The sequence below is a fragment of the Eucalyptus grandis genome, chromosome 7 (genome assembly GCF_016545825.1).
Source record: "Eucalyptus grandis isolate ANBG69807.140 chromosome 7, ASM1654582v1, whole genome shotgun sequence".
NCBI classification, from domain to species: Eukaryota; Viridiplantae; Streptophyta; class Magnoliopsida; order Myrtales; family Myrtaceae; genus Eucalyptus; species Eucalyptus grandis.
In genome coordinates this window covers 8,169,578-8,189,882 of record NC_052618.1, presented here as the reverse complement: position 1 = coordinate 8,189,882, position 20,305 = coordinate 8,169,578, and the positions used below count along the sequence as shown (strand labels likewise).

At 38.1% G+C, this 20,305-nt stretch overlaps 1 protein-coding gene across 1 annotated transcript; it reads right to left on the bottom strand.

The window, feature by feature from the left end:
* Window positions 1–490: 490 nt before the first annotated feature.
* Window positions 491–2,447, bottom strand: LOC120295435. Its single transcript, XM_039316589.1, has 2 exons — window positions 1,181–2,447; window positions 491–1,009 (listed from the first exon to the last, which is right to left on the bottom strand). Exons 1-2 carry the CDS (start codon window positions 1,442–1,444, stop codon window positions 722–724), a joined length of 552 nt encoding a protein of 183 aa, XP_039172523.1. The 5' UTR covers window positions 1,445–2,447; the 3' UTR covers window positions 491–721.
* Window positions 2,448–20,305: the final 17,858 nt, after the last annotated feature.

Sequence of the window (20,305 nt, the reverse complement as noted above, 5' to 3'; positions counted from 1 at the left end):
GACACCATGACGCATGAACCTCTTCCAAGTTTATCAACTCTCCAATATCACAAGGAAATTCTCTTATGAAACAAGAATCCATCTTCAGCACTTTCAAACTCCGCAGGTTTTTAGTTGAATCGGGCAGTTTCGAAATAACTGTACCCAAAACATCCAACTTTACTAATCAGAATCTCAATTTGCCAATGGATTCTAGAAGCTTTCCTAGCTCACGACAATCCCTCAGAGACAAGCGTCCAAGTAGCCACAAATCTCCAGTTGATTCGGGTAGTTCAAGAATTTTAGCATTACCCATGGCTAGCACTGAAAGTGCTTTAAGTTCACGAACTGAACTAGGAAGCCGAACCAATGAGAAGCAACTAGTGGCACTAAGAATTTGCAGTCGAACCAATTTTTCTATCGATGCAGGAAGTTCTCGAATGGAAGTGCCATCAATCAGGAGCTCTCTCAAAGCATTCATCCCATTCATCTCCGTCAGCAACAAGCTAAGTTCGGAGCAAAAGTCCAAATTCAAGGTAACCAAGAGCTTTAGATCACCAATCGAAGGATCTAAATGAACCAATCGAGAACACCGCTCAAGAATCAGTATCTCCAAATTTGGGTAACAAGAGAAGCTGGGGGTAACTAGTAAGTCCATACAACCTGTGAGATTCAAGACTTTCAAATGCCTCATCTGCATAAAAAGGGAAAAAACTTGGATGGCGTAGAACTCTCAATGTACTCAAGCCAAAACAAAAGTAACAAAAAATGAACTATAAACCACCTTAATTCCTTTCCAACCTCCCCAGGATTCTGTAACCTTACTCCACGAAAGATCAAGAATAACTAGGTTCTCCAAATGAATGCCGATTGCTTCAAAATCTCGAGGGCACCCTTGCCAGTGAAGCCACCGAACGTTCATTAAGGCATCTGTGAGTTTTCCACAAATATTGGCACGACCCAAGCTGAGAAATGCCGTGCTTGGTAGGATCTCAAAGCCTGCCATAGTACTGTTAAAGTGGTCTGTTCCCTGCGCAATGGACCACCAAGGTCAAGTAGAGTAAACATGCGGAAGCCTTCAGACGATGAAATTTAGACTATGGATTGTGAGGTAAAGAAAGTTGCTTCATTTATGAAACCTTTTCAAGGAAAATTGAATAACAAATTAGGGCCTGCATGCCACTTTTTTTCCATGGCATACCCTTTTCCTCTTCTTCGTGTCGTGGGCTATGGCAGGAATGTACAATCTAACACGTCTTCTTGGATCATGGAAACCTTCGTAAATAATCTTCCTGGCAAGGCACCTTAGCATGCCGTGCACGCCTATTTTATTTTCTTCCATTTCTATTAGGGACATACAACGAAGGACCTCGATTCCATCATGAGGACAATCATCATCATGCCACATATATGAGGCAATCCTACAATCCACATCCGGAAGAAAACATGCAATATCAAGATACATCTGCTTTTGCTTTTGATCTAATGCTTCATAAACTATGCTCAGAATCTTTTAGTAATCTTCCTGAAATTGTTGTACGAGATCTATGAATTTAATCCATTCTTCTTGTCCTTTACCATGCAAAAAAGAACCAAAAACTTTGACAAGTAGTGGAAGTCCTTCCGTAGCCTTGACTATTTTGTTTGCAATTTCAACATATGCATGTAGATTGTAACTCATTCCCATTGCATATTGCCAGAAAAGGTCTAAAGCTTGATTATCATCCATTGGACTAACATCATAAGTACGAGCCACCCCTCAATCAACAAAGCCTTGAAGAATGCTTCTTTGTTTTGAGGTGACAACTATTCTACCTAAACCAATCAAGCTTAGCTCCTACAAACTCTTTGAGGAGGGAACCATTTTCCAAATCATCGAGAACAAGGAGAAGTTTCATATTCCTCAATATTTCTTTCAAGAATCGTACTCCTTTGAAAGCAGAAGCAACTTCAAGATCCCTTTTCAGAATATCAAAGATCATCTTAGTTTGAAGACACTGAAAATCACCAGGTTGCTGCAACGTTTCTTCAATCGCTGCAAGAAAACTGCAAGTGCCAAATTCAAGGGAGATTTGTTTATATACAATATTGGCAAGGGCAGTCTATCCAATGCCATTTCTCACATGGATTCCAACAATTCGTACATCGTTTACTTCTGTGTCCAATAAGCTAATTATTTGCAATACTTGACTGTCTTCAAGCTCCCATAAAGGTACTCAAGTTTAGGAGAACGCAACTTTAGTAGAGAGGCAAAACGAAGTGAAGATATATACAGAGTTACTGTAAGTTCCAGATGATAACGCCATTTTCCAAAATACGTGCTTTGCATTTGCCTGCGAATCAATCATATGCCTTGTTAGTTGAGATGTTGTAACTAATGTCTAGCTGACAGACTAGATAGGTAATTGAGCATAACTCTACTGAAGTTCCTCCAACACAATCATTTTTATGCATCTCATCTAAGCTGAAGATACAACACTGACTCCATTATGGAAAAATCTACTTAGTATATCTGGCTTACTAAGCATCAAAAAGCCTAAACTGACTAACATACCCTGTTTCTTATCCTTCATAGTTTGAAAAGGAAGCGCAGAAAGGTAACTACCCACCCAATCAGGGACCATCTACGAGTCGCCTGCAGGAATAAATTCAGTAAGATTTTACCTTGAGATCTCATTTAAATGTGCAAGATCTATAATAGATAAAATTAACTGCCACAGAAAGAAAAAGAAAACCAAAACTATGATTTGAACAATCCCATCTCACGCCGCTTCCGCAAAACACCAGCACATAAAATCATCAGCCATCAAGCAAGTAAACATTTTCAACACATGGATGACAGGCCTATTGTAAACAGTAAAAGCAGCAAAATGCAAAAACCACTTATAAATAGTATCCAGAAACAAAAGGGAATGCTTTAGTTTTCAGTGAAAATAGAAGTGGATATGTCAAACTTCCTTCTCAAAGTGCAAATTATCGAACACAACAATTGATCAGAAGTCTTCACTTTCCAGGAACCATGAGAACTACAATATTCTTTACTGATTTACAACATATAAATGCTCTTTTACTGCCACTATTGCTTTGACAACATTTCTCTATTGATTCTCCAACTTCCCAATTGCTATCTTCATTTGTAGTAATTTATTGCAGATTTTTACTTTCTGTTTAGTTTTTCCCTAATTCTAACAATCCCTCCTCAAACGCTGCACAGCATTAAGAGCAATGAATAATATGATTCATCGCACCACAGCTATTAATTGTCTTGGGAGCAATGAATTGAGACTAGTATAAGAATTCACCATTTTATCAACCATTGTGTATAATCAGCTGAACAAATAGAGTCCACGAAACATAAAAGGGAACTGCAAAATGTTTCCCAAACCTCTAATATGCTGAACTGTCAGAAGTGGCGGAGCAGCTGATTGGACATAAGCTGAAGATGACAGATGCATAAGGCTGCGGTGATGGGGGATGCACAAAGGTGACTTATAGTTGTTTTCAGAAGAAAATAATGGGATTCAGGCTATTTGAGTATGGTTGCATTTTGTTGGAAATGGTGATCCATTTTCTAGAATTTCCTAGAGTTGCTAAACTTCTAGAATTCCCTAGATGAAGTTTTTGGAAGAAAGAGGAAAATGTCCAGCATGTAAGAGAAGTCTTTAGAAGAACTACAATCTAGAATTTCCTAGATGAAGCCTACATGGACAACATTCTATAAAAATCTAGAATGTTGTACTAAGTCGGTGACTCAGCCTATAAATAGGCATGTAAGTTCATCATTTGAGGTGTGTGAGGGGAAACCCTCCACCATGTGTGTGGTGGGAAAACCCTCCACCGTGAGAGGTCTTAGACCTCCACCAATCAAATTATTTCCTTCAACTAATGAAACTATTTTCCCCCATATCCATGTTCTTTGTTATTCAATTATTTTATCTTGACCCTTGTCTATTCTCTACAAAATATACCATACACTTGCACACATCACTAATAAAAAATTATAACAAATATCAAAACCATGCTTCTGTAGCACACACATCCAAATTTTTTTTAACACATTTCAAATGACACATTTGCGAACTACTAAGATGGTCATTTGGCAGGTACATACAGAAGAGACAATCACAATAGACAAATATATCTAGAGAGGTCTTGATGTATAAAACAGTCTTGGTGTGTTTTTTTTAACTGAAACTTCATGATAAAGGAAAAATATTTTCCATGGAAATAATTAGTTTACATTTGTTTGGTGGTTTCAGGAAAGTGGTTTCCTTATTGTCAGAAGGAGAAGTCATTTTTCCCCAATCTAAGCTTATTGTTTTTCAGTCAACGGACAACGTTTCCATACATCGATCGGTTTTCCGCCGTCTATACACTGAAAAATCAAAAAAACAATTTTCTGAAAGCAGTTTTCCTTCAAACAAACAGACCCTAAGTTTCGTGCATTGCTGTCCACTTAATATAAAGCTACAGACACTCTCAATCACTGATATCATGAGATTAACAATTACCTGCCATTACTTTGTAAAGTGTAGATTGTCCCTCTATTCTTTGTGGATTCTATTCTTGCAAGGTGATCAGCTATTGGAAAATTGAAGTACGTGCAAGCAGCTTCAGAGTTCGGATGATGACTTGCATTCCCCCCTTGTAGTTTCGTTAATACATTTACATTCTTTTTTCTAATATATTCTTACTTCATAACAACTGTATAATCATGTAAAATGATTCGTGGCGATATGCCTTTTATCTGTTTGATGTAAACATGCTTAAGTCTGAAACTGACTTCATCAACAGGTACAATCTTTAGGAGAAAGTACTGGAGAAGAGATGAGAACTGGAGCAAAGAAATATACCGAGGGCCTGCCAGATAACATGGGTCCCTGAAAGCTGCCCTTTGCATGAGCCTGCTAAAGTCAATCAAATCCCTTGTCGGTTTTAAACCTGTTAAAAAGGTTAGATTAGATAGTGTTAAAAAAGTGATCCATTTTTTAGAAAAATTCTAGACTACACTAGAGAAAAAGTTGGCGGAAACAAACCGGCAAAAAGCAAGCCTAGAAGACTCTCAAAGGCTGAAGAATTTTCTGGTACGTGGGCAGCAGACCACGTGGGCAGCAAAAAGCAAAAGAAAAGTCAAGAATAACGGCTGAAGGAGAACAACCTAGAGAAGTCTCGTGCATGGGAAATTTGTGCATGAAAATCTTGGAAGAAAAGTCAACAAAAGTGGCTGAGAGTTGTAAAGAATAGAAAAATACAGAAAAATGGAGAAGACTCAGAAGATGCGGAATAAGCCGCGCACAAGCAGGAGATAAAAAAGGAAACTTGTAATTTTATATTGGTTTTTGTACTAGATGTCGGTGGAGGAAGGCGGTGCTCACGCCTATAAATAGGAGTTGGATGTTTGTTGTTCCTGGTAGCCGAGAAAACTACACACACTCCTTTGTAATAAAACACTTTCTAAATAAAAGCCTTTTTTTTCCCATTCCCCCCTTGCCTTGTGTTCCATTTTTTTTACATAACACTTGCACACACACACACACACACACGCTTCCGCACAAAAACACCAATAGTGGTATCAGAGCCACGTCTTTGGTTGGTGTCGGGCGTTTGTCCTACCTACCCACTCCTAAAACTACCATTTCCAAATACCCACTAACTAAACCATGGCCAACTCTACCTCGTCCTCATTTCCCATTCCCATTTTTGATGGGAACAACTATGACTTTTGGAGCATAAAAATGACTACATTCTTGATGGCCCAAGACTTATGGGACATCGTGGAAAAAGGTCACGAGGCTCCGCCAGAAGGTGCAAGTGTTTCGAAGGATCAACTACAAAAGGATGCAAGAGCACTATATTTTATCCAACAAGCACTCTCGGAAACCGTATTTCCGAGAATAATTGGAGCAAGGACTGCAAAAGAGGCTTGGGATATACTACGAGAAGAATTTCAAGGATCGGAAAAGGTACGCACTATTCGTCTTCAAACACTAAGAAGAGATTTTGAGAATTCTAAAATGAAAAATTATGAGACCGTACAAGAATATTGTGGAAAATTAAAGGAACTCGTTAATCAAATGAGAGCCTATGGAGATGGGATAACTGATCAAAGGGTTGTTGAGAAAATATTGGTGTCACTTACCAAAAAATACAACTCCATAGTTACAACTATAGAAGGAACTAAAGACTTGACGACCCTATCAATAAGTGAATTAATTGGCTCTCTAGAAGCATATGAGAAAAGACTAATGGCACAAGATGAAGATTCGGTTGAAAGTGCCTTTCAGTCCAAAGTAAATATACGGTCTCATCAAACTAGAAATGATGGAAGGAGCTCATGGAAAAACAAAAGAGGGGGAGAAATTATAAAAAAAAAGAAAATTATCCACCTTGTAGTATTTGCAAGAAAACAAATCATTTGGAGAAGGATTGTTGGTTTAAAAATAAAAAACAATGCCGCTTTTGTAAAAGATATGGCCACGTAGAAAAGATTGTCGCCGAAAACAAATAATCGAGCAAACTATGTAGAAAAAAAAGAAAGTGAAGAGAATACATTCTACGCAGGCCAAGCGGCAAATGACAATAAAAATGAAACATGGTACATCGATAGTGGGTGTAGCAATCACATGACGGGGGACGAATCTATATTCACTCATATTGATAAGTCGGTGAAATCTCAAGTAAAGTTGGGCAATGGTGCATTAGTAGATGTCAAAGGAAAAGGCACCATCGCCGTGGAAACGAATAAAGGCCCAAAATATATACGTAATGTATATTTAGTCCCTCGTCTTGCACAAAATCTCTTGAGTGTGGGCCAAATGATACAAAGTGGGTATTCTCTATATTTTAATAGAGATACCTGCATTATCTATGATAAATATAAAAATATCATTGCCTCTGTTAAGATGAAAAATAACAATTTTCCTATTCAATGGAAATTGGTCAAAGATATAGCCATGAAAGCTCAACTTGATGATTCATGGCTATGGCATCGAAGATTTGGCCACTTCAATTTTGCTGGACTAAAATTCTCCATCAGAAAAATATGATGAGAGATTTTCCAGCCATCACAAAAATTTCAGATGTTTGTGAAGGCTGTCTTCTTGGAAAACAACAGAGACGGTCCTTCCCATCTGGAGTTTCATGGAAAGCTAAAGAGCCATTGGAACTTGTCCACACGGACGTGTGCGGTCCGATGAGGACACCTACACCCAGTCAAAATAAATATTTCATCCTATTCATTGACGATTACACAAGAATGACGTGGGTATACTTTCTTCGAGAAAGATCTGAGGTTTTCTCTATCTTCAGAAAATTCAAGAACCACGTCGAGAATCAAAGTGGCCAAAGAATCAAAGTCCTAAGGAGTGACAGAGGCACAGAATACAATTCAAAGGAGTTTAATAAATTTTGTGAAGATGAAGGAGTCCATCATCAACTAACTGTTGGCTACGCCCCAGAACAAAATGGAGTAGCTGAAAGAAAAATAGAACCGTCATGGAGATGGCAAGGTCTATGCTAAAAGAGAAAGGCCTTCCCAACACTTTTTGGGCGGAAGCAGTTTATACTGCTGTATACCTACTAAACAGGTGTCCAACTAAAGTAGTTCAAAATAAAACTCCAGTCGAAGCATGGAGCGGACGGAAGCCTTCAGCAAAGCATCTCAAAGTGTTTGGATGCATTTGCTACGTCCACATACCTGCTCAAAAAAGGAGTAAACTAGATGAAAAAACAGAAAAAGGAATATTTCTTGGATACAGTGACCAATCAAAAGGCTATCGAATTTACAACCTACGAACTAAAAAGTTAATGATTAGTCGAGACGTCGAGTTCGACGAAAATGCTGCCTGGAATTGGGAGGACGAGAAGATTGAGAAGAAGTACATAACCTTGCCAGACATACTACCTACTCAAGAGGAGACAACGTTACAAGAAGAAGGAGTAGTACCGGATTCCACCACTCACGATATAACTCCACCAAGCTCTCCAAGAGCAACACAAGAAGAGTCTACTCCAGAGTCTCCAGTACTAAGGGTAAAAGCCCTTAGAAGAATTTACGACACATGCAACTTTGCTATTTTAGAACCTGAAAACTACGAACAAGCATCCAAAGAAGAAGTCTGGATAAAAGCTATGGAGGAAGAGATCAAGATGATCGAGAAAAATGAAACTTGGGAACTTGTTGATCGACCCAAAGACAAAGAGATCATTGGTGTCAAGTGGGTCTACAAGACGAAGCTCAACGCGGATGGATCAATCCAAAAGCATAAAGCAAGGCTTGTGGCGAAAGGATACCTGCAACAACCAGGTATTGACTATACTGAAACTTTTGCTCCCGTCGCCCGCCTTGATACTATTCGAGCACTTATAGCCTTAGCGGCACAAAAAGAATGGAAGATTTATCAACTAGATGTGAAATCAGCATTTCTAAATGGATACCTTCAAGAAGAAATATATGTAGCTCAACCAGAAGGCTTTATCCTCAAAGGCCAAGAAGAAAAAGTCTTAAAGCTTAAGAAGGCCCTATACGAGTTAAAACAAGCACCACGTGCATGGTATAGTAGAATCGATGAGTACTTTATCAAGCAAGGATTCAGGAGGAGTATGAGTGAGCCGACACTCTACATCAAGACCCAAGGTAAGTCCGACACTCTCATTGTCTCTCTATATGTAGATGATCTCATATATACAGGAAACAATGAGACAATGATCCGAGAATTTAAAGAAGAAATGATGAAGACATTTGAAATGATGGACTTGGGCTTGATGAACTATTTCCTCGGTATTGAAGTTAATCAAGATAAAGGAATTTTCATCTCGCAAAAGAAATATACCGAAAACCTCCTAAAGAAATTCAAGATGAACTATTGCAAAGCAGTTTCAACCCCACTCATGACAAATGAAAAACTATTGAAGGAAGATGGAGCAGAAAAAATAGACGCTTCACTCTATAGAAGCCTAATTGGGAGTCTACTATATCTTACTGCTACACGACCAGATATTATGTACGCGACAAGTTTACTATCACGATTTATGCAGAGTCCAAGCCAAATTCATTTTGGAGCAGCCAAGAGAATTCTAAGATATTTACGAGGAACTATAGATTATGGTATTTGGTACCGACCTAGCGCAACAACTAAGTTGATCGGTTATACTGATAGCGATTGGGCAGGATCATCTGATGACAGGAGGAGCACCACTGGTTATGCATTCACATTACGTTCTGGAATATTTTCATGGACATCAAAAAAACAAGACTCAGTGGCACAATCCACTGCTGAAGCAGAATATATTGCGGCTACTACAACTACTAGTCATGCAATATGGCTTCGAAGAATTTTAGAAGACATTGGAGAAGCACAAACGGAATCAACTCCGATACTTTGCGACAATAAGTCCGCAATCGCTATATCAAAGAATCCAGTATTCCATGGAAGAACCAAACATATCGACATCAAATATTACTTCATACGAGAGGCGCAGAATAACAAGGAGATTGAGCTAAAATATTGCAAAACTGAGGAACAAGTAGCCGACATCTTCACTAAAGCACTATCGCGAGCCAAGTTTGAGACATTACGAGTAATACTTGGAGTAACACAAAAATGGATCAAGGAGGAGTGTTAAAAAAGTGATCCATTTTTTAGAAAAGTTCTAGACTACGCTAGAGAAAAAGTTGGCGGAAACAAACCGGCAAAAAGCAAGCCTAGAAGACTCTCAAAGGCTGAAGAATTTTCTGGTATGTGGGTAGCAGACCACGTGGGCAGCAAAAAGCAAAAGAAAAGTCAAGAATAACGGCTGAAGGAGAACAACCTAGAGAAGTCTCGTGCATGGGACATTTGTGCATGAAAATCTTGGAAGAAAAGTCAACAAAAGTGGCTGAGAGTTGTAGAGAATAGAATAATGCAGAAAAATGGAGAAGACTCCAGAAGATGCGGAATAAGCCGCGCACAAGCAGGAGATAAAAAAAGAAACTTGTAATTTTATATTGGTTTTTGTACTAGATGTCGGTGGAGGAAGGCGGTGCTCACGCCTATAAATAGGAGTTGGATGTTTGTTGTTCCTGATAGCCGAGAAAACTACACACACTCCTTTGTAATAAAACACTTTCTAAATAAAAGCCTTTTTTTTCCCATTCCCCCCTTGCCTTGTGTTCCATTTTTTTTACATAACACTTGCACACACACACACACACGCTTCCGCACAAAAACACCAACAGATAGGTAGTCAAAGATAACCATTTTCCAATGACTTGTATTTACATTGATTCTGTTCCCTTTGGCTTTAAGTGAATCAACGCCAGTGAATAGATCTTCAGACTCTCCATCGGATTCGGACAGATCAGTATCAGCAAACAGAACTTCAGGCATATATTTATGCTCTACATTCAGCTTAAGTAAAGTTACTCTAACAATCAACGTGATGAGTTCCCCTTCACTGCCATGGCAGAAAAAATCTCAGTTCCAGAATCATTAACAGATGCTATCTGAGAACATACCACCCAACGCACTACATAATGAACAATGATTCGGATGTGCTCAAAGATAACCGATCCTTAGCTGCAGAACATGATTTACCTGATGAAAAATATATTAAACATACTACACTGACGTATAGTAATTGTACGATCGTTGGATAATTGCAGCAAGAATTAGTCCAACCGACAGATAATATCATCACCGTTCATCATTGGGGTATAAATATCACTCAACCACGGGTCGAATTATGGAATGACACGATCAGGTGGATGAATAATTAAACTTTTAGAGATAGTTCACCGAGCCAATCTGAGATATGTTTTGTACATGTGATCAATTCGAGAGAAGGATTTGGCCTGAAAGAAAGAAGAGGGAATTGAAAACTTTAACCCCGTTAATTCCCATCAATAATTTCCTCTTTTTGTCTCTAGTTTGTCCCCATAAAGCTTTGAAACAGGCTCAGTAACGATCATAAACACAGGGAAACCTACAAGGAATCAGAAGGAAACCCACAAGAAAAGAAGACAAGACGTAACATACCCTTTACACGAGCTTAGTTCCCATTCCTTGACTTTACCATCTTCCACGAGAGCCTCCTTCCACCGCCCGACTTTCTCATCGCCCAACCTCTGCTTGTGAGCGACCAAGGCGTCTCTGTAGACTGAGTTTCTTCCCAGCTGCACATGAGACCGTTCGGCATCACAGAAAACGGGCAGGACCTCTTCCTTCCCACCTGACCCTGACGCCTGTTCCACCATGCGTGCGAGCGTCTCAAGACACCGAGGGCTATCGGCGTGCGTTCTCGAAAAGATAGGTACGTAGATCTTGGCCCAGGAGACTCACAGCGGAAGCTCTCGGGGAGGGTGTACGGTGCCGTCATCTCTAAAAACGCGAACTCAGGAACACGCCATGTATCGATCCAGCCGCCTCTGACTCCACCCGTTTCCTTTGTTCCCGCCTCGCTGGTTCATCTCCGCCACTTTCTCGATTTTCGCCGGCGTATCCAGCCAAAATTGATATAATAGCATGTCGCCATGGCGGCGGTAGCTGTCCACCGTTAGCCGCACTTGATTCCGCCTCCTCCTCCCTCTCTCTTCCTCCAGTTTCCTCCGTACCTGGATTCCTAAAGAAAAGAGATAATTGCGCCCTGAATTTTGATATAATATCTAATATAAACCTTTGCACTTTTAATTTGTATAATTTGGTTTCTGAATATTCAATATAATCTCTAAAATATTAGTAAATATTTAATAAATTCTCAATTTAAAAAGTTATGAATGACATTACATATCGAATTTAAGTTCGAAAACCATATTAAATAAATTAAAAATTCGGAAACGATAATGAAAATAATACTCAAGTCAATCTATCCGATGTTGTTTTGCTAGACATTTAGTCTGGGCCATCAATTTAAGAGGAAAAAAATTCCAAAAATATATTAATTATTTACCAACTTTCAAGAAATTATTCATCATTAGATTCTCAAGCAACATAATATTACGATAAACTTTCTTTTTTCTTTTTGAATTTTCTGATTTTTATTTGATGTGGCAATTGACAGTGCGCAACAAGTATCTTAAAAAAGCAACAAAAAAGTCATGTCAGGGGGCTTAATTACATCAATTTAACAGTCTTTAAAATTGAATCAAACCATTTGAAAGAGATAGGAATAGCATTTCCGCAACAAGTTTTCGAGTCCTCTTTGGAATTATCCCAAAATTCTATAAGGAATATTTTTGGACAAAATTTAGGCACAACTTTGGCAAATGGTACCACTTTCGGGTTCCACCTTGGCGCCTCAAGATGGAAGGTCACTATACCAATTTACCCCGCAGTAGCCATCTCCGAAGAGGTGATAGGGTTATTTACCTACACCCCCAAGGCCCTCCACATTTGTGAGAGATATTTTTTTCTTCCCCTCTCTAGTGGAAATACCCTCAAGTTTTTAAGTCCTAGAATTTAGATGAGACAATTTAAGGATATACTCAGGTCTAAAATTGGAAGAATGACACCATAAATGGGTACCTCTTTTGGGCATATTTTTGGATCAAAAAATGGTTCAGATAAATACATCCAAGTGAAACTAGTTGAGAATTTTCCGGTTATAATGTCCGAATACAATAGTGAATATAAGCCCCTGCGAAAGAGTGCCCCATTGCTTAAGAGAGCCAACTCACTCTTGCATATAACTTTCGAGACTATCTGCACCTCACAAAAGCTCTATGGGGGATGAGAACCCTAGGTTTTGTATAAGAACTCTTGCAAAGGGAATCCCACGTCGCTTGGGAGAAACCAACAAAGTGAGAAAGGGGCCAATACCTCTTTAGGCCAAGAAGAACACAGTGCGGTTGCATCCTCCTTAGATCCCACAAGTCACAATAGTCACTTTGGTAAAGGTAGAAGTACAATGTAAGTGCCAAAACTTGGTACGAAGAACATTTAAGTTGAGTCAATAAAGAAGAGTCAAAATGGCATCATTTTATCCCTTATTTGAATTTTAACATAAATACTAATTATTTCACCAAAAAAAAACATAAATACTAATTAAATTAAATTTAACACTAAATTTAAAAAAAAAAATTAAAAAAATAGCCCTCGCCATTATGCAATCTCCCCTTTTAAAATTTCTAAATTTAATTCAATTAATATTTATATGAAAATTCAAATTCGAGGCAAAAACGACATAGTTTTTGGCTTATCTAGTCACATCAACATGCAAAACAACTTACACTTGTCTCACCGTAAAAAGCAAGATTAGCATTTTGATCAGATTTTTTTGCTATTAACACTTAACTAATCCATTTTGCTTCGATTTTGGCACTTAAGTGTACTTTTCCGAACTTTTGGCACTTAAGTGTCCTCCCGTGTTAAGTTTTAGCACTCTAAGTAACCAAGTCTCCTTTGTCAAACCATATATACATGGACTAAAAGTGAATGATTTCAAAATTAAATATCACATGTGTTGAGATAAATATCATATGGACGATAAGATTGAACAATTACATCACATCGATCATGTAACAAACACATTAATATTCTCTTCCTATTTTAACACATACTGGGCTCATGATATGTGCGTGCACCATGACAAGCGACTTTTGGATCACCGTTCAATTAGGAAGCCAATTGACATATATTTATGAAAAGGGAGTCATTTGAGACAAAGGATTAATTTGCGAAGGGGGCTTCCCTGGGCAATGGGATCATTTACTCAAGTACTAGGTCAAAAGCTTATTTGTCAGTATTCATCTAATGTAATTTAGATCTCATTTTCAGTAAATGTTTATTTATCTAAACGAAAATGAAAATTCTTTCATAATAAACTATAATTATCATAAGTAACTCCATCCATTTTATAGTATACCACATTCGTCAAAATTAAATAGTGTCTGTTGGTCTGTGAAAATTATTTATTTGGAGTAAACTCTACATTGTCATGGTAAATTTTCACTTTTGCTGTTAGTAATTTCAAATAATAAAGAACCTTAAAAAAAAAAAAAATCTCAATTTCATACACGTAACACGCCATAAAAAACCTCAACGGATACACTTGTGACAAATTTACCCTCCGTTGGTTTTTATTAAATTTTATTGTCAAATTGCTGAGTTGGATGACAAGTGATAAGTAAATTAGTTTGGGGTTTTACTATCCATTTGTCATAGATGTACTATTTTATGATTTTTCATAGTATTATCCAAACGTAGTCGAAATTAAATTTGTCATAGATGTATAAGTTTTCAAAATAAGGTTGAAGTAAATTTACCACATGTGTATCGGTTTGGATTAGTTTGACGTAAATTTATTACAAATGTACCAATTTAAGTTTTTTCGTGATATTAACCCTAAATCTTCTTTTTTCCATAGCAGACTTGATTTGTTCTCCCAAACTTTTTCATTCCAATTAATATTACTTAAATAATCCTTTTATAATATATATATTTTGAATAATTGTTGCCCATCACCATCAACTACTACTAATGATAGCTCGACATAGTCCGAATTGAGCCGATTTAGCACCTAACTAATGGACCAATTTGCACAATGTTGGTCCCTAATTTTGGGACCAAGGAATAAGTCCGATTCCAAGGTCAACCAAAAACCAACCAATTATATTTTTGTTTCTATTTTTGCATATCTTAATAGGACAAGCAAATTATTATAAATTACATATCCATCAATAATACAATATTGAGAAATCAAACTATGAACACTAGTACATATCAAACATAAATATAAGATAAGGTAATAACAAAATTTTTACACTTGCTAAAAACAATAAATAAATAAAAACGAATGTGTGAGGCAAGTGGCGAGGCAAGTGAATAAGGGTGAGCGCAAGGTGAGCGAGACAAGTGAACAGAGGCGACTTGCAAGCAAGGCATGGCTAGGTTTCTTTCTATTTTCTAATTTATATGACAAACTAAATGGCAAAATAAGCGAATGCGCTAAGGTTTAGAGTAGATTAAAACATATATATCGAGTATATATTATATATAATATATAGGGTTGGTCCTGGATCAATTTTAAACTCCCAAGATGGAAGACCAACTAACACAATGCAAGGTTAAATAATAGTAGGACTATTGACTACTCTAGTCTCCCTAAGAACCACGATTGACCTAAACTGATGCTCACACCTACTTTTTCTAACGACAAACAAGGCTTGGCGAGTTTTGCCATTGCTTTGCTGAGGGTTGAGGGTCCCTGCCCCATGCCAACTACAACCGAACCACTTTTCTTTTTAACCTAACTTTCAATACAAAAACTATTTTTTATTTTCATTACCTTTACCAAAAAAAAAAAAAAAAAAAAAAAAAAAACTTTTTTTTTTATTTCTTTTTAAAAAATTTCCTTTTTTTTTTTTGTTTTTTTTGTTTTGTTTTTGGCTTGGTGTGTTAATTATGTCACACCCCGATCCTCAAGTGCATGCCCATCCTTCTGTGGTCAATAAAATTTTGCGACTTCCCAGGACAAGTCGTCGACCCTTTCATTTTATTGCACATGCGGAAGCGAATAATATATCTCCTGACAGTAATCATCTTGGGACAAAAAAGCAGGACAACGCGTTCATAAACAAACATGATTTTATAAACATATTGAGTCATGTACAAAAACCTATACTCAAAAGATTTCAAAAGGCTGACTCTAAAAAAGAAGCGGTCCTATCTAACCTACACTTTAGGTTACCTCAGCTTAGCTCTAGGTCCTCCCTCTACGGTCCTGAAAATTTAAGCCCACGGATATAAATCTCAGCGAGTTCACACTCTAAGCCCCGATTAGGAGGGAAATACACCTAGAAGTATCCTAACCACACAATCACACAATCGCAGAGACTTATCTCGTCTCAGATCTTCCCTGTAAGTCAGTACAATTCACATCATATATATACACAGCCTTCATACTCAAACAATTGGAATGCTTCACTAACTCAATTAATAAGGTCTCGATTATAGGCCAAACCGTTATGACATGTCTCATACCATGTCATTTGTCTCATAATCAGGTGCATCAAACTTAAACATTTATGCGTTCCAATTGTTAATTAAGCCCCTCAAGGCACAGCCGACTCCCATGTTCAACTGTCTACTGGCGTAGCCAGGCATCGTCTCTTCCCCATTAAGCATGGCTTCGTCTCTCAAAGATAGCATTCCCGAAGGAGCATAGGTCCAGAATCTACTGCGACCCAATACTCTAATGCATAGGTAACCCGAAAAAGGGATTTAGTAACGTCCGACAAAATCGCTCGAGACGGGTTTTCTTAACCAACACACAACAATCAAACTCAGCCCAGGACACCATGCATTGCACCCAAATGCCTCAATTAAAATAATGATCCTGGCCTATTTTCTTCGTATTAAAAAATACATGGTAAAATAGTCATGTGTGGGTACACGATCAGATTAGACCTAGAAAATTCATAACCTACAATTTAAAACCCCACTATTTTATATAGTATATAAAACCATTTTTGGTGTTAAAATCCAACACCTAAGATTTTTGAATAAATATCGAATTTCACAAATTTTGGAATTATATACTCAAATTTCCAATCAGCACTCAATTTGCACAAATTAACATCTAATTGTATAAATTGAACACACCATTGCAATTAGCATGAAATTTTGGTCACCGGCTATCCTGGCCTAATTTTCGGAAAATATTAATAATTAAATAAATTACCGACAATTAAATAAATTACAAAATAAATAAATTAAAGCACTTAATTAACTTAACCTAAACTAACTAGACTAATTAATCTAACTAACAATTAAATCTAACCATTCTATCTAATTAAATATAATTACATTAATTAAATAAACTAATTAATTTCTAACTAAATCCACCTAACTATTCTAATTAAACTAAGTAAATAACTAACTATATACTTAATCTAACTAAACCATCCTAAGCTTAATTAAACTAACCCACTAATTAACTAACTAATCCACCTCTAAGTTTCATTAGCCTACTAATTAAGGATTAGAACATGTACTCACCGGTTAGCATGAAAATCGGCTCACGACAATGGTGGCGCGACGGCGGCACAATGGCGGCACGATGGCAGCCGAGATTCAGGCTCATGGCAAGGCTGAGGGAAGCTCGGACCAGCTTAAATCGGCCAACAAGCTCGCTGCTCGAGCTGAAAACCTGCGGGCTGAAGATGGGCCGAATTGCGACTGGAGATGGGCTTCGGTGTGCTGTGAGCCGAACGGTGCAGGCTTCTGGGCTGGAATAAAATTTGCGTGGGCTGGAAATGCGCGAACTGGGCCGATCGAAGCAGCAAAGAGAGAGAAGCAGCGTCGTTGTTGGCTGGGGAAGAGACGAGCGGCGAGTTCGTCGCGGGATGTGGCAGAGTCGAAGCTGGGATGATGCGTGGCTGTAGCAGGCGGTGGAGTGGAGCAACTGGCCGCACGTGGGGATGGAGCGGTCAACGAATGGCTTCGGTGAAGGGAGTTTTGACCGTGAGTGTTGCAGGGAAATGAAACGCGAACGTGGAGAAGAGCACGAACTGGCGGTCTTCGATGGGGGCTTCGCGGCGAGGGGTTGACCGAGTGTGGAGAGAGGGTTGTTGCGTGGCTTCGGTGGAGAGGGGAAACAGAGGATGGTGGGGTGTTGGATGATGGTGCATGATGGCGAGAAGAGGCGTGAGGCTTTGCTGGCGTGCGAAGGAGAAAGCGAAAGAAAGAAAAAAGCAAAGGCAGATGAAGTCTTCGGCTGAGGCAGGGGTCGAACGAGGAAGAAGGAGATTGGCAAAGGCTTGTCCGAGAAGATGGAAGAGAGAGAGAGGGGCCAAAAAGTCAACAAGCTTAGCCAAAAATCATAAATGCTCGGTCCCCTTGGTCTTCAAGCATATCTCAATGTCCCTTATACTTTCTTGCTTGGAAATCCATAAATGATCCAATTTAAATGTAAAAAATGCAGCCCCCAAGCCTAGGTCCGAATTTCACTCAACTTTGGCTTCAACTTCTTCTCCGAATTCTCCAATTCGAGGTTTAATTCCGATGAAGTAAAAGCCCAAGAAAGTTCTATAAGTCCCCTTTAGCCAATATCTCGGTTTGGAAGCCCGAATTCCTTATAAATGAGCCCATCCGAATTTCCGTTCGTTTTCCAAATCGATTTTTCGTAAAAATCTCGGAATCTTCGAAAAATATTCGAAAGATGAGTCGACGTTTCTAAAATGAATCGTGACACGACATAACTTTCAATTTTTGAAATCGAGTTCAATTTCACGGTTAATTTCAATCTGATGTGATTTTAGTGCGTCATAATTTACCGAGTAGCTCTTAGGAATTTTTAATGCAATTGACCAGTGGTTGATTATTTTCGAGTCACAACGCACATCTTCGACACATTGGTGACTCTCGATTATTGTGAAAATCTTGGGATTTCAAATACAGACATAAGATACAAAAATGACAGAAAAATTGGTCTGGTGCCGTTCGACAGAAATTTTACAATTAGGTGGAATCACACACGCACTAATCACATACCTCTATTGAATCGACCTATCTCCAGTTCGTTATCAATTTTGATGATGCCATAATGATCCTTGCAGATTAGCACAGTCGAGCAGTCAATTCCTAGTCAAATTCTCATTGTCTGTTGCGTTTAGGTTCCTTAACGATTTCACTTGATAAGCTAGTTAACTCGTGAGTGGCCAACTCAGAAAAAAAGGCTATAGACACGTCGATAAAAAGCCCAACTCGTCTCATCAAAATCAGACTCGAAAATCAAAATGTCACAAATTAAGTCTCATTTGTTTTGGTTGATTTAATATTGTCAATATTACGCTCGTGAAATGGAGATATTACTAGAGACAATACTACTCGGGACAGTACGTTCTATTATGAATAAGTGTTTTTACCACACATGAAATATTTTATCGCAAATGAGATATTACTTGATCTAGTTTATGTTTTATTAAATGTAAGTAATTTTTATGAAGAATAGTGGACAACCTGGGTTATGTATGGTAACATTTCTGTTAAAAAACAATTTTTTCTATTTCTATTCCTTAGAAAAGTTTTTGAGTATTTGAATGCGTTTGATAATTGTATAAAAATTTTATTTTCAGAACAAAAATGTGTTTGGTACGACTCCAAATATTTTTACGACTAAGAATTTCTTTTAATAAATTAATATTTTTATTTCATTTTTCTCATTTTTTTCTTTTCTTTTTTTTTCTTCATCTAGCCAGTCACCGGCCTCAGGGGAGTCTCGGCCTCGCCCAAATTCGGCAAGTGAGGCTAACCTTGCAATGGGGGCCTATGAAGCTCTAACAAGGTTGCCGGGCCTCATCTCGGCGATTGCTTGCCATAGGGAACTTGAGATAAGTTGATGCATAAAGATACATAAATTAAGGGAGAGTAGATTTAACACTGAGCTCACATTTAAGAGGGGGATTGTTAAGATGCATGTGTGAGTGAGTAATATTAAAAAATTGTACATTAGAGAATTGATATGATATAGAACAGTTAATATGTCATTGTTGACTCATAACTCATTGGCTTAAATTTTTTAATAAAGGTGATCCAACTAGATATACTGACTGTATTAGATTTGAGCTCCCTTTTGGCGATCTCTTCAGATATAGGTATCGGACTTCTGCTGCACTCCTAGTAATATGTTCTAATATGGATAAGGGCACGATTGGCAACCAGTCAAATAGTGAAAATTTCTATTATTTTGTTCCCGGGAGTAGATTTAGAATAGAATTCCGTTTGGTAAATTTTTTTTTAATTCTTGAAAGTAGATTTGGAACAAAATCAAGAAGTTTAAAAAAGTCGATTCTTTGTTCTCGAGAACAATTTCAGAATCAAGTCAACTTAATTTTCCTTTTTTCTCTTCTATCTTCTTGTTCTTCTTCTCTCTCTCTTCTTCTTCAACTGCTGTCGCCACCGCTGTCCACCACTGCCGGTCACTGACGACTGATTGGGTGAGGTCTGGCAAGGTCACCAAAGACTCACCGGTGGCCAGGCAGGCCTCGCCCGAGCCTCACCCAAGGCTCACCTGGCTGGGCGAGGCTCAGCCTCACCAAATCTAGGCAAGGCCACTCACCCAGCTATCGGCGAGGCTTGGCCGACGAGGTCGCCAGCCCTCGTCTAGCTGATCGCCGGTCATCCTAAGGCCAGTGACCGGCAAACCTTGAAGAAGAAGAAGAAGAAAACGAAAAGAAAAAAAGTAATAAAATTATTAAAAAAATAAAAAGAAAATGATTTGGATTATAAATTTTCAGAAAGGTACCAAATACAATTCTATTTTGGAAATAAGACAATTATCAAACGGCTTAAAATGCTTAAGAATTGTTCTCGGGAACATAATCAAAAAGAATAATTTCTTATCAGAAATT

What these genes read in the sequence shown, in the direction of transcription:
- LOC120295435 (XM_039316589.1), bottom strand. Translation starts at nt 1,444, where the DNA reads ATGTATCTTGATATTGCATGTTTTCTTCCGGATGTGGATTGTAGGATT. An exon ending in ACACGAAGAAGAGGAAAAGG is followed by an intron (nt 1,010 to 1,180) that starts GTATGCCATGGA and finishes TCCATTGCGCAG; the next exon opens with GGAACAGACCACTTTAACAG.